The 14,729-nt window shown below is 44.3% G+C and overlaps 1 protein-coding gene across 1 annotated transcript in view; it reads left to right on the top strand.

Annotated features, from left to right (window-relative positions):
* LOC139374364 (MAM domain-containing glycosylphosphatidylinositol anchor protein 2-like) overlaps window positions 1–14,729 on the top strand; it is a 180,618-nt gene that overhangs the window by 142,097 nt on the left and 23,792 nt on the right. Inside the window, exon 11 of the mRNA XM_071115401.1 lies at window positions 13,685–13,862. Within this exon, the coding sequence (XP_070971502.1) occupies window positions 13,685–13,862 (178 nt within the window). The remainder of the gene's footprint in view (window positions 1–13,684; window positions 13,863–14,729) is intronic.

Consider the following 14,729-nt stretch of genomic DNA (forward strand, 5'->3'; position numbering starts at 1 on the left):
CTCCTCCTTGTCTGTGGTGTTCCGGTTAGGGATGGCATTCCGGTTGTCAATGCCGTCTTCTCCGTTCACCATTACTTCTCCCTCACCTTCAGCACTGTCAGCGCACAGCTGGAATGACAGAGTCCTCCGCCACTTCTAATGGCGTCACACGGCATGATTTATTCCCCGTCAGGTTTGTCATTGCCTGGTCGCCACCCACCGGCGCTCAAAGTCAACACTAAGTCAAATAAAAACATTCAACTAATTTTTTCCTTATTTATTTCAAAACAAACTTCCCAGTCTTGCATGCTGTTAGTCATCACTGCAGGGCACTGAGGACATTTAGACTTTTATTTCATTTATTTATTTAGGTTCTGTATACACGTCAGGTGTTCTGCCCAGTGGCTCCACATATTGGGGTCGACTTTCTCTCACACGACACGCTCAGCGATATTTTCAGCACAGTGAAGCACATTTTCACTGGCTGCACAGATTCTTTCAGACTCGCAGGACTGTTTATAAAACACTCGAGCCGGGTGTCTTTTCACCTGGGAGGTGGTGCATCCATATCTGTATCAGCTCCGTTCTGAGTGAACCACTTGTGTTCATTCGCCACAAAGCATTGTGAAAAGCAGCTAGCTATTGTTTCTCAGTTCCTTCTTCTTGCTAGGTCTGCATAGGGAAAGGGACTTGACAGTCGTTGCTATATAAGAGTCAGCAACATAGCAGACACCTGGCTAAGAGCAGGAGGTGAAGGAGAGGAGGAGGATGGGAGGGGGGAAGAAAGAACAGGAAAGGAGTGAGGGCAAGAAACTAATTAACAACTTCACCCAGAGGGGAAGAGCTGCCCAAATAAGATAAGGTGTTCAGTGAGGAACCAGTGATGGAATTCGCTGGAACAGAGGTTAGCTGTGTGGGCCGTGATTACATGTGCGTGAGACGCGTCTGAAAACCACACAACCAGCATCTGTCAGTGGGGGAGGAGAGGTGGCTGCTGGGTAAAAAGAGGACGAGCCTTGATGGACTCTTTCAGACTCATCACATTGCAGGTGCCCGGTTGTCACTGTCCCTGTCAGCCCCTTTCTTGTTTAATGGATAACGCTCTCTAACCGGCTGTCTTTGGCGATGGTAGCACATTATCTAGAGCTTTTATTGTGCTTTTCTTTGCCAGGTTCAGTACAGTGGTTTCCTGGATGAGGCCCATCCATCATGGAGGCATGGCTGGTCTCTGCTCTCTCCTCTCTGCCTGGATTTGGTACCTGCTGTTCCCCTGTTCCCCTTCCCTCCTCTCCTCCTTTCTGCCTGGCTGGTCAATCCTCCCCTCTGCTCTCGCACTCTCTTTTTTTCTCTCTCTCTCTCCTCTCTCTCTTCTCTCTCTCACTCTTTCTCTCTCTTCTCTCTCCGATCCCTCATTATCTCTCTCTCTCTCTCTCTACTATTGCTCTCTCTCTCTGATTCCCCTCTACCTCTCTCACTCTCTCTGCTATAGCTCTCTCTCTCTTTTCTGTTTAGTGGCTCACACATGACATTTCCAGGACACCAGCCTGCATGGGGTTTAACTTAACCCACCTAAGGGCAGACTGGACTGACTGCAGAGTTAAGTTCACTCTCCTAGTGGGTGGTGTGTGTAGTGTGTGTAGTGTGTGTAGTGTGTGTGTGTGTGTGTGTGTGTGTGTGTGTGTGTGTGTGTGTGTGTGTGTGTGTGTGTGTGTGTGTGTGTGTGTGTGTGTGTGTAGTGTGTGTGTGTGTGTGTGTGTGTGCGTGTGTGTGTGTGCGCGCGTGTGTTTGTGTAAATCCAATAATTTGCCAAAATGACAGATAACAAGTCCTATTGTTTGAGCAGAATCGGTCTGCTGTTATTCTGTCTGTATTGTGTGTCGTTTAATATCGTTGTTTTGATGAATAATGAAACTCTCCTTTCACTTTTTAATCACTTCCATCATTCCAACGTCATGGCTTTGGCATCACGGACACACTTTACGTAGTGAGGAAATCATACAGTATAGCTACCTCGATGATGAGACGCTGCCATTATTATACGCAGTGGTCCAAGGACATGCTGATTCATTCTTCTAGTTATTAGCTGACCAATAACAGAGTCACTTCAGCTGGGGGGGATTTGGCGTTGGCAGAGACCGGGCTAACTAAGCCTATGTATCTCTATCTTCTGTTCTCATCGTTGATAACAGAAGCTGATCAGATACCAGATGGGTCAAGCCATTTGGGGGTTCGGGGATCATCCCAGGCTACCTAGAAGGGTTGCAATTAAATGGCCCCAGTGTTACAGCAAGTAGGAAGTAGCATCCCGTTCAGTCATTCTGAGGAAGAAAGGGAGGGAGAGACGGTGAGGAGGAAGGAGGTAAAGGGATTACTTCCTCCGTCACGCTCTCTCTCCATGGTCCCTCTCTTTTAGTTAGGGGGCCCAGAGGTGTAGCCTCGTTCCGCCCCTCACTCCTGCTGATGATAGGATGGGAGCCCCCGCGGTGTCCTAATGTTGGCTGTTTCCGATCGGGTGACCAAGCAGGATGCCCTTATCTAATCGTGCACCCCGCATACGCCTCTGATTCCCGGGCCCCCATACTGTTTATCCGCTTAATTTCATCAATGGTGACTTCTCTTCCATCTCTCTCTCTCTCTCCACCTCTCTCCTCTCTCCCTATTTCTCTCCTTCCCAACACCCCATTCTCAGAATCTCACCCAGGCTGATATTTGACACATGGCTGCTAACAGCGTATTAAACTCTTGACAGCTCAGCGGACTTCGCCTCGACTTCACACATCGTGACGTCTTGCTAAGTATAATAGTCGAGGCGGTCGTTCTCTCGTTAAGTACCTGCAATTCATCTAGCATGTTAACAAGGCAATGTGTGACAACTAATTCACACTCCCCTTTACAACATTCACTCCCCCTGTTAGAGTTAGAAGTACTCGTAATGCCACAAACCGCTTTTCTTGTCCTTGCCGTACATAATAGGGTTACATTGCCTATTACAATATGTTCACATAAGTATTTACATTGTAGAATAGTGAAGACATCAAAACTATGAAATAACACATATGGAATCATGTAATAACCCAAAAAGTTTTAAACAAATCAAAATATATTTCATCTTTGAGATTCTTCAAAGTAGCCACCCTTTGCCTTTGCAAGCTCTTGGCATTCTCTCAACCAGCTTCACCTGGAATGCTTTTCCAACTATCTTAAAGGAGTTCCCACATATGCTGAGCACTTGTTGGCTGCTTTTCCTTAAGTACCTTACTGTGATTGTTTTCTATTAAAATGGTCAAGAATAGCTTATTAGCTAAATATATATACTTAAGCAAGAATTTTGATAAGACTGTCTAGTAGTGGTCTGAGTGAGGGGCCTAATTGTAGGAGCCTAATGAGAGGGATATGTAACCTGAAAACGAGCTGTTATTGGCAGAAAACCCCAAAACAAGTTGACATTTCAGGCCGTCTTTTCAAACAGCTCTTACACTAAAAGGGTGTTATCATCATTTTCAACATTTCACAGTATTATTCCAACCTCATGGTGTGGAAATATGTATAAAACACAGGAAAATCACAACCCTACTGCCGACAAAACCCTACTGCCGACAAAACCCTACTGCCCGACAACCCTGCTGCCCGACAACCCTGCTGCCAACAAAACCCTACTGCCGACAACTCTACTGCAGACAAAACCCTACTCCCGACAAAACCCTACTGCCGACAAAACCCTACTGCCGACAAAACCCTACTGCCGACAACCCTGCTGCCCGACAACCCTGTTGCCCGACAACTCTGCTGCCGACAAAACCCTACTGCCGACAAAACCCTACTGCCGACAAAACCCTACTGCCGACAACCCTGCTGCCCGACAACCCTGCTGCCCGACAACCCTGCTGCCGACAACCCTGCTGCCCGACAACCCTGCTGCCCAACAACCCTGCTGCCCAACAACCCTACTGCCGACAACCCTAATATTGACAACCCTACTGCCGACAACTCTACTGCCGACAACCCTACTTCTGACAACCTTACTACCCTGCTACCGTCAACCCTGCTACCGACAACCCTGCTACCGACAACCCTACTACCGCAACAGGCTTTCGGCATAAAAGAAAGGAGGACTCTGTGTCTATACGTCCTGACACAGCATCGAGGAGAAATGCAACGGCCAAGTCGCCCGGTGTTTCCCCGCCTTGGCCTTCGAGTGCTCATAGCTTAGTCGTCAGCCTCGCCATTATCAGCCTTCATCATCATCACAGACTTGACTATACATTCTGTTTCATCATCACAGATTGACTGTACGTTCGCCGTCATGTCAGTATTCGCGTGAAGGAGGAAAAAAATTGAGTATTGGTCAAACAGATTAGAACTAACTCAAGGCTAATTGGTGCTGTTTGAATTATTTAGTGGTGTGTTTGCTGCGTCCGAGAGAGAGGCCTTGGATTGAATTCTCCCCAGATTATTATTTACTCAGAGTAAATGATTTCCCCCTGGTCTCCGGTGGATTTGAGGATGAGCTGCTGTATCCTGATGAATCGCAGAGGAGGAAAGTGAGAGACAAGAGGATGAGGATGAGGAGGAATCCATGAGAAGGAATCTCTCTTCTCTCTCTTCTCTCTCTCCTTCTCTATCTCCCTCTCCCTTTCTATCTGTTTTTCTCTCTTTCTCTCGTCTCTTCTCTCTCTCCCGCTTTCTCTCTTCTGTCTTTCTCTCTCATTCTTGTTCTGGTTCTCTACCCTTTTATCTGTTCTTCTCTCTTTCTTTCTCTTTCTCGCTCTCTCTATTTCTCTCATTCTCTCTCTCTTCCCTCTCTTTCTTCCTCTGTCTCTTTCTCTCTTCTATTCTCTCCCTCTCTCCTCCTTTCTACAACAGGATTTGGCATGATGATGGCATGAATGAGAAGTGAGGCTCGTTGCCATGGCAACACCGTTTTACCTCCAACAGGCAACATACATTGCTTAGCAGAATACAAAAGGGACAGAGCAGAATGTGAGGGAATAGTTTAGCTTATTAATTTGACTATTTTAAAACAAGCACACATAAAAATAGAAAAAGACATACATGTACAATAAAAGGGGGATCCCTAGTCAGTTGTCCAAATGAATGTATTCAACTGAAATGTGTCTTCCGCATTTAAAGCAACCCCTCTGAAATTCTACCTTAGTTGACATCCACGGCACCCGGGGAATACTGCCTGGCTCAGGAGCAGATTTTTACCCTGTCAGCCCCGGGATGCGATCAAGCAACCTTTTGGTTACTGGCCCAATGCTCTAACCATGAGGCTACCTAATCTCCGTGTCAGTTAAAAGTTTGGACACACATTATTTATTCAAGTGTTTTTCTTTAAAAAAAATTACCATTTTCTACATTGTAGGATAATAGTGAAGGCATCAAAACTATGAAATAACAAAGTGTTAAACAAATCAAAATCTATTTTATATGTTAGATTCTTCAAAGTAGCCATCCTTTGCCTTGATGACAGCTCTGCACACTCTTGGCATTCTCTCAAACAGCTTCACCTGGAATGCTTTTCCAACAGTCTTGAAAGAGTTCCCGCATTTGCTGAGAGCTTGTTGGCTGCTTTTCATTCACTCTACGATCCAACTCATCCCAAACCATCTCAATTGGGTTGAGGTCAGGTGATTGTGAAGGCCAGGTCATCTGATGCAGCACTCCATCACTCTCCTTCTTCTTACACAGCCTGGAGGTGTGTTGGGAAATTTTTCTGTTGAAAATCAAATGATAGTCCCACTAAGCACAAACCAGATGGGATTGTGTATCCCTGCAGAATGATGTGGTAGCCATGCTGGTTAAGTGTGCCTTGAATTCTAAATAAATCACTGACAGTGTCACTAGCAAAGCACCCCCACACCATCACACCTCCTCCTCCATGCTTCACAGTGGAAACCACACATGTGGAGATTATCCGTTCATCCACTCTGCGTCTCACAAAGACACGGCGGTTGGAACCAAAAATCTAAAATCATCAGACCAAAGGACAGATTTCCACCAGTTTAATGTCCATTGCTAATGTTTCTTGGCCCAATCAAGTCTTCTTCTTATTGGCATCCTTAGTGGTTTCTTTGCAGTAATTCGACCATGAAAGCCTGATTTACGCAGTCTCCTCTGAACAGTTGATGTTGAGATGTGTCTGTTACTTGAACTCTGTGAAGCATTTATTGGGCTGCAATCTGAGGTGAAGTTAACTCTAATGAACTTATCCTCTGCATCAGAGGGAACTCTGGGTCTTCCTTTCCTGCGGTCGGTCCTCATGATAGACAGTTTCATCATAGCGCTTGATGGTTTTTGAGACTGCACTTGAAGAAACTTTCAAAGTTCTTGACATTTTCTGGATTGACTGACCTTCATGTCTTAAAGTAATGTTAAAGTTCTCTCCCATACTATGGACTTGGTATTTTCCCAAATAGGGCTATCTTCTGTATACCACCTCTACCTTGTCACAACACAACTGAACTGCAAAGGGTGGCTACTTTGAAGGATATAAAATATATTTGACATTTTTTAAATACTTTTTTGGTTACTACATGATTCCATATGTGTTATTTCATAGTTTGAATGTCTTCACTATTATTCTACAATGTAGAAAATAGTACAAATAAAGAAAAACCCTTGAATGAGTACAGTAGGTGTGTTCAAACGTTTGACTGGTACTGTTTGGTGGATGACATGGCATTTTGTCTGACTGTGTATATAACCATACATGACATGGTCAGTATGATCTACTCTCTCTCAGCATCTCTAAGCAATAAATGGGGAAAGGTGGGTGCATTTGTATTGAGGACATAGGCATCGAGTCCGATTATGATCATGATATGACCATCATAACATAACAGTGTGAATGAACATGACATGGAAAATGAATGGCTGTTACCTTCTCTACCTCTGCCCACATTGCAGGTAAATCTTCAAAACAAGCCAAATAACATCTGCGCTTTTACAATTTAATTCGCCCAATTTTATGGCTGTGTCTGAGTCTCTGCCATACACACTGGAGAGGATGAACAAAACAGGCATATGTATTCCCTCGCTGCTGATGTTTGAATATAAAGGTCAGCGTTGTAGGAAATGAAATGTCAGGCTGGTGGAGGCAGGAGGAGGAGGCTGGTGGGATAGGAGGAGACTGGAGGAGGCAGGAGGAGGAGGCTGGTGGGATAGGAGGAGGCTGGAGGAGGCAGGAGGAGGCTGGTGGGATAGGAGGAGACTGGAGGAGGCAGGAGGAGGCTGGTGGGATAGGAGGAGGCTGGAGGAGGCAGGAGGAGGCTGGTGGGATAGGAGGAGGCTGGAGGAGGCAGGAGGAGGCTGGTGGGATAGGAGGAGGCTGGAGGAGGCAGGAGGAGGCTGGTGGGATAGGAGGAGACTGGAGGAGGCTGGATGAGGCTAGAGGAGGTTGGAAGAGACAGGAGGAGGCTGTTGGAAGCAGGGGGGAAATGGAGGAGACGAGGAGGTTGGAAGAGGCTGGAGGAGGTTGGAAGAGGCAGGAGGAGACAGGAAGATGCTGTTGGAAGTAGGGGTAGACAGGAGGAGGCACGAGGAGAAGGTGGGGTAGGAGGTGGCAGGAAGGAGGAAGCTGGAGGAGGCAGGAGGAGACAGGAGGTGGAAATTGGAGGCAGGAAGAGACTGGAGGAGGCAGGAGCAGGCAGGAGGAGGCTAGAGGAGTGAGGAGGAGGTATCAGAAGGAGGATGCCAAGGGTCGTGCTCATGCTGGAGGATGTGTTAAAAGTCAAGTGCTGTCTCAGATTAGGTCGACGGTCCCTTGTGCTTCTGGGGGTGAAGTGTTTGAACGGCAGACTGAGCTGATAACTTCCTAACAACTCAGCGACATGGGACCTAAACTGGAGCGGAAGAGCAGTGTAGTGCTCTTTTAGATGTTAGGGGTGTTAGTAAAGTACATGCTAATGCCATTTACACTACACATGAGTTTTGTCTCTTGAGTGACACAGGACTATGCCTACAGTATATGTATGCATAATTGGTAACCCTTTACTTTCCTGCAGGTATAATGCATTGGGATGCTGTTATAATGTTGTTATAAGACTTGTGACACGCATGTACTGTATGACCCTTATAATGTCTGGTTATCCTCTCATAATGATCATACATCCTTTCTCTATAACAATCCAGCCTTGGTTTCATGCTGAAACCATAGATACATTCTTAGAACACATACTGTAGTATTGTACATCTCTACGGCTCAAACTCCGTGTGGATAAAAGAGCAGGCAACAAAAAAAATATGTCCCTTTAAGAAAAACATGTCCTGGTAAGAAAAATATGTCCCTTTAAGAAAAAGATGTCCTGGTAAGAAAAAGATGTCCCTTTAAGAAAAAGATGTCCCTTTAAGAAAAAGATGTCCTGGTAAGAAAAATATGTCCCTTTAAGAAAAAGATGTCCCTTTAAGAAAAATATGTCCTTGTAAGAACTGCAGATGTGGAATTAGGAAGCTAGCCGAGCCAATAGATGTAGATGTCATTAGCTGGGTAGCAGGGACGTGCAGGAGAGAAAGTGGGCCTCACAGGTTCCCCCGCTCACTTCCCACCAGCTCCACTCTCCATTGGTTGAATTCTGGGTTTGACCAGTCATCTTCTATTTGTCGGCTGCCAGGCCCACTGTGACTCACTCAGCTGTCACACGAGACAACGTGGGCCTTGGCACCCTGGGAAAATGGCGAGCGTGCCAATTGTCGTAGCCAAGATCAACAGTGATTAGCCGCACAACATTGCTCGGAGGTTGGCCACATAACCAAGTTTTGTTGCATCTCTGGCATGGAAAGACAATTCATTGAGATGGTGTTATGAGTTATTACTGGTAATACATTGAAAAATAGTCACTCTTTGTAATTTTGAGTGACGGGATATGAATATAGATGTTCAATAAAGAATGAAAACTGAAATTATTTTATTTTTGAGCCGTTCACAGTTTGTTTGACCTAATGTACAGTTCATAGAACTAAAAATGATGTGAACAGCAGGACGGTTGATTATTTTTGTGATATAATATAGTTGTGTTTGATGTTAATTTATAGTGTTTGTCCTCAACTGTCTCTAACACAATACATCTGGCAAGCAAGGCAATAGTACAGTTCATTGCTTTATACTTGAAAACAGTGGGCCTCACTAAAAGCTAGATATTGTATTGTACTCATATTCAGCCTATTGTTATATTTTGAGGCTAATCCCTTTTAACAAGTGCACTGGTGTTTATTTTTCTAAGTACCTGAAGACTGAGGGAGTTATGTGGTGGTGCGTTTAATTTGACATGCTTAGCTGGTTCTAGAGGAACCGTGTGACTAAGAAACCAACAAGGGAATTAAGAAAGCTTTTTACATTAAAACATACATGCTTTAAATTATTCCTTTAATATTTACATTCAAATACACATGGCTTAAATGATTCCTTTAATAATTGCATTAAAACATACACGCTTGAAATGATTCCTTTAATAATTGCATTAAAACATATACTCTTTAAATGATTCCTTTAATATTTACATTAAAACATACACGCTTGAAATGATTCCTTTAATATTTGATTTGAAGATGCATGTCTCTGTCTTCAACCTGTTTGCTATGCATGTGAGAAGTTAATTGGGAGATTCAAAGAGCTAGAGCATCTTATCTCATCTCAATGCTTCCAGCACGGTGGCACCTCAGCTCCAACAAGGTGTCTGCTCTTCCGCATGTATGACAACTTCATAACTGTCACCTATTCATGAACAGATTGCCTATCTTCTAGTCTATTGTCATAGCAGCTCTAGTTTGTGTGTGTGTGTGTGTGTGTGTGTGTGTGTGTGTGTGTGTGTGTGTGTGTGTGTGTGTGTGTGTGTGTGTGTGTGTGTGTGTGTGTGTGTGTGTGTGTGTGTGTGTGTGTGTGTGTGTGTGTGTGTGTGTGTGTGTGTGTGTGTGCATCCACACACACGTCTGTGCTTGCGGTATTCAAATGCATTTGTTAATGTCTTTGTTTATGTCTGCCCAAAGTACTATTCATTATGTTGAGAAGGTGTCATTTGTGATTGATCGAAAACAGTAGGTCACAATGAAAGAGACAATTCATTATGAAGTTTCACAATAGATTTCTTGGCAGGCTGTTTTATTTGTAAGAAAGACTGAAATGAAAAGCCGTAGTGATAGACGGTACTGTACAACAGAGTGTACAGGTATGACAGAATCTGCTCACACAGCATTGGTCTGGTCTAGCGACTGCCAGCTCTGCGCTACCCATGATGCCTTGCAGGCGGGGATTTGATCCCCAGTCATGTCTTTTCTGTCTGCACTCCCCTACCTCTGTCCCACCCTCAAAATTTAACCTGTCTGTTACTATAACAACAAAATATGAAAGACAAGAAAAATTGCCATAAATTGAAGTGGACACTTCAATTCAGTTAACTTCCTTCCAGCCCAATGAAGTAAATCTATCTGTTAAAAGCCACAGTTTACAACTGCTCAAAGAAATGTCACGATGCCACTTACGGACTGTCAGTCAGGTTGATGGAACTCGTAACGTCTTCCATAAAGATGTGTTCCCCGCGACAACAGAGACAGCTGTTCTGGTGGATGTTGGTGCTTAGTGTAAAATGTGTAACCCCTTCACCATGCGGTGATTCACTACATTGTAAATCAGAAATGGATGGGGTGTTCACTACTGTGAGACATTGTAAACCTGGGCTGGATGGGGTGTTCACTACTGTGAGACATTGTAAACCTGGGCTGGATGGGGTGTTCACTACTGTGAGACATTGTAAACCTGGGCTGGATGGGGAGTTCACTACTCTGAGACATTGTAAACCTGGGCTGGATGGGGAGTTCACTACTCTGAGACATTGTAAACCTGGGCTGGATGGGGAGTTCACTACTCTGAGACATTGTAAACCTGGGCTGGATGGGGTGTTTAAAGGAGGGAAAGAGGCCTTGTGAGGACTCCCAGGCTGCCTCCTGATTCTCCACCCTTCTCCCTAAATGTCCACATCCAGTCATGAATTAAAAAATATTAGATTGGTGTAAATATTGGGGGATTTTCCACCATTTTGTCAATCCATGACTGGAAGTGAACAAGTGCATACTTAGGGAGAATAGTGGATAATCAGGACGTAGCCCCAATCTCTCTAGGGGTTGCCTTCATCTGTCATTACTCCAGAATCACACAAACTAGAATCCAAATAAGTGAGGGCAAACTAGCATCCAGCTAATTGAAGGCAAACTAGCATCCAGCCAAGTGAGGGCAAACTAGCATCCAGCCAAGTGAGGGCAAACTAGCATCCAGCCAAGTGAGGGCAAACTAGCATCCAGCTAAGTGAGAGCAAATTAGCATCCAGCTAATTGAGGGAAAACTAGCTTCCAGCTAAGTGAGGGCAAACTAGCATTCAGCTAATTGAGGGCAAACTAGCATCCAGCTAAGTGAGAGCAAACTAGCATCCAGCTAAGTGAGAGCCAACTAGCATATAGCTAAGTGAGAGCCAGGATAATCCCTCCAACTGACCGGTGAATATATGTATATTTTTTCCCCTTATTTTACCAGGTAAGTTGCTGAAAGAAGAAGCTGATTACGCAGCATGATTATTACACAGTGCTGGGGACAATATAAGGCCACTCTAAAATGGTGCCGTTTTGTCACACAACACAATGCCACAGATGTCTCAAGTTGCCAGAGAATTTAATGTTAATTTCTCTACCATAAGCTGCCTCAAATGTCGTTTTAAAGAATTTTCTAGTACGTCTAACCGGCCTCAGAACCGCACACCACATGTAACCACGCCAGCCCAGGAACTCTACATCCGGCTTCTTCACTGATGAGTATAAAGCCCTTTTGTGGGGAAAACGAATTCTGATTGGCTGGACCTCGCTCTGAAGTGGGTGGGACTATTCCCGCCCTGTCCCACCCATGGCTGTGCCCCTGCCCAGTCATGTGAAATAGATAGATAGATAGATCTAGATAGATAGATCAATCCATAGATTGGGGCCTAATTTATTTATTTAAGGTGACTAGTTTCCTTATATGAACTGTAACTCAGTAAAATCATTGAAATTGTTGCATGTTACATTTATATTTTTGATCAGTATATAATTAGTGTCCGTTTTGGGTTTTAAAATGTGTTTATTATGATCAAGTTCGATCCCCACTGTGAATTAGTTTAAAGTTACATTTGTCGTCACACAGGACCATGTGCTGACATAGATCGATCACGGGCCAGCAAGCTACTAGGAGACTCTCAGGCACAATAAAAACAACTACATTGACCGTGATCCTTATGGCCACTTTCATCATAATCCTTAGGCCGTCAAGGATTATGGATATACTGACAAGATACCTGTCTCTCCACCCAAACAATGGGAGTCGTTGTCCACAAAGCGACACAACGGGCCATCTAGCTCCCACCTATCCTTTCTTTGGATTGGTGGATACATCTCATTATTGTAATAATATTTTGAATATTCAATTAGGGTTTGACATCAACCAACTGTATTCAATAGAGAGAGATGCTATGCTACTAGCCTCATTTCATTAATGTATTTTTTTTATTTAACTAGGCAAGTCAATGAAGAACAAATTCTTATTTACAATGACGGCCTAGGAACGGTGGGTTAACTGTCTTGTTCAGGGGCAGAGCAACACATTTTTACCTTGTCAGCTCAGGGATTCAATCCACCAACCTTTCGGTTACTGGCCCAACACTCTAACCACTAGACTACCTGCTGGTTACTGGCCCAACACTCTAACCACTAGGCTACCTGCTGGTTACTGGCCCAACACTCTAACCACTAGGCTACCTGCTGGTTACTGGCCCAACACTCTAACCACTAGGCTACCTGCTGGTTACTGGCCCAACACTCTAACCACTAGGCTACCTGCTGGTTACTGGCCCAACACTCTAACCACTAGGCTACCTGCTGGTTACTGGCCCAACACTCTAACCACTAGGCTACCTGCTGGTTACTGGCCCAACACTCTAACCACTAGGCTACCTGCTGCCCCTATATCCATCCCGAGACAACTCCGACCTCGAGTATCAAACAAGCCACTCATTTTTTTGGGACCAAATTCGACACTCATTGACCTCCATACAACAACTCCTTGCATGGTGGGCGAAACAACAACAAAAACACCACCTACTGGAGGGAAACAGATTTTCCATCGAGTTGGGCCTCTCTCTTCCTCTTCCTCTCGGGTGCCTTTCAGCCCCATTCAGCAATATGTCTCGCTTCAAATTCAAATACTTCAAGTGCCATCGGGGGTTTTTCATAGGAATACGTGGATGACGTCAGTAGATATCACTTTCTACTGGTTGTAATGTCTATGGTTAAATCAGATCTAACTTTATGGTAGCCGGCGAAACTCAACTCCACATTACACGATGGAGTTGAGCGGCGACTGGAGCTCTGGGGTTTTTATAAAAACCTAGTGATTTCAGCACCAAAAGAATAGCACACAATTACACAGGACATTGTTTAGTCGGCTAACTTTATGGTAGATGGGACGAAGATCATATAACCAAGTGGAGGCTGTAGTGATGGTTGCCCTTCCTTGCAAAATACGGAATCCATTCAAATGTATCTTATTAGTTTCCTTTCACCTTGAGTTCAGAACGTGGACCAGTAGGAAGTGATTATAATGTTTTGAGTTTGGCCTATGTGCACTTGTAAAAATAAGCATTGGAATTGATTATAATGATTTTCCAATAAAATATTCCTATGTGTTGTCTAGACGGGCCAATCGAGGTGGTGGGAGCAAGAGATCCCCATGGAGGGAGCGATCGCCAAGGGCGAGCTGATCACCCACAACCTGACGGAGCTCATCAAGCCAGAGGCCTACCTGGTGCGCCTCACCCCCATCACACGCTTCGGGGAAGGAGACTCCACAGACAGAACCATCAGATACAGTGGTGAGCAGAAATCATTCCTTGTCTAGTTGGGCGGCCTGGACAATGCTCTATTTGGAGTTAATTGTACTGTACAAAATCTACTTGGCCTTCAGCACTGTATATTCTTCAGTAGGGTCTTGCATGGCCTTGTATGCTCACAGTTCTATATGGTGTTAATGTATATTGTTGCATATTGTGTTGTATTTTGTTGTATAGTGTACAGAATCCCCCTCAGCATTGTACAGTAGAGAAATCATTTTCTTCAATAAGGATGTGCAGTTGAAGTCGGAAGTTTACATACACCTTAGTCAAATACATTTAAACGCAGTTTTTCACAATTCCTGACATTTAATCATAGTAAAAATCCCCTGTCTTAGCTCAGTTAGGATCACCACTTTATTTTAAGAATGTGAAATGTCAGAATAATAGTAGACAGAGTGATTTATTTCAGATTTTCTTTCATCACATTCCCAGTGGGTCAGAAGTTTACATACACTCAATTAGTATTTGGTAGCATTGCCTTTAAATTGTTTAACTTGGGTCAAACGTTTTTGGGTAGCCTTCCACAAGCTTCCCACAATAAGTTGGGTGAATTTTGGTCCGTTCCTTCTAACTGAGCTGGTGTAACTGAGTCAGGTTTGTAGGCCTCCTTGCTCACACACGCTTTTTCAGTTCTGCCCACAAATTTTCTATTGGATTGAGGTCAGTGCTTTGAGATGGCCACTCCAATACCTTGACTTTGTTGTCCTTAAGCCATTTTGCCACACCTTTGGAAGTATGCTTGGGGTCATTGTCCATTTGGAAGACCCATTTGCGACCAAGCTTTAACTTCCCGACTGATGTCTTGAGATGTTGCTTCAATATATCCACATAATTTTCCTCCTCATG

This window comes from Oncorhynchus clarkii, chromosome 19 (assembly GCF_045791955.1).
Source record: "Oncorhynchus clarkii lewisi isolate Uvic-CL-2024 chromosome 19, UVic_Ocla_1.0, whole genome shotgun sequence".
In the NCBI taxonomy this organism is placed as follows: domain Eukaryota; kingdom Metazoa; phylum Chordata; class Actinopteri; order Salmoniformes; family Salmonidae; genus Oncorhynchus; species Oncorhynchus clarkii.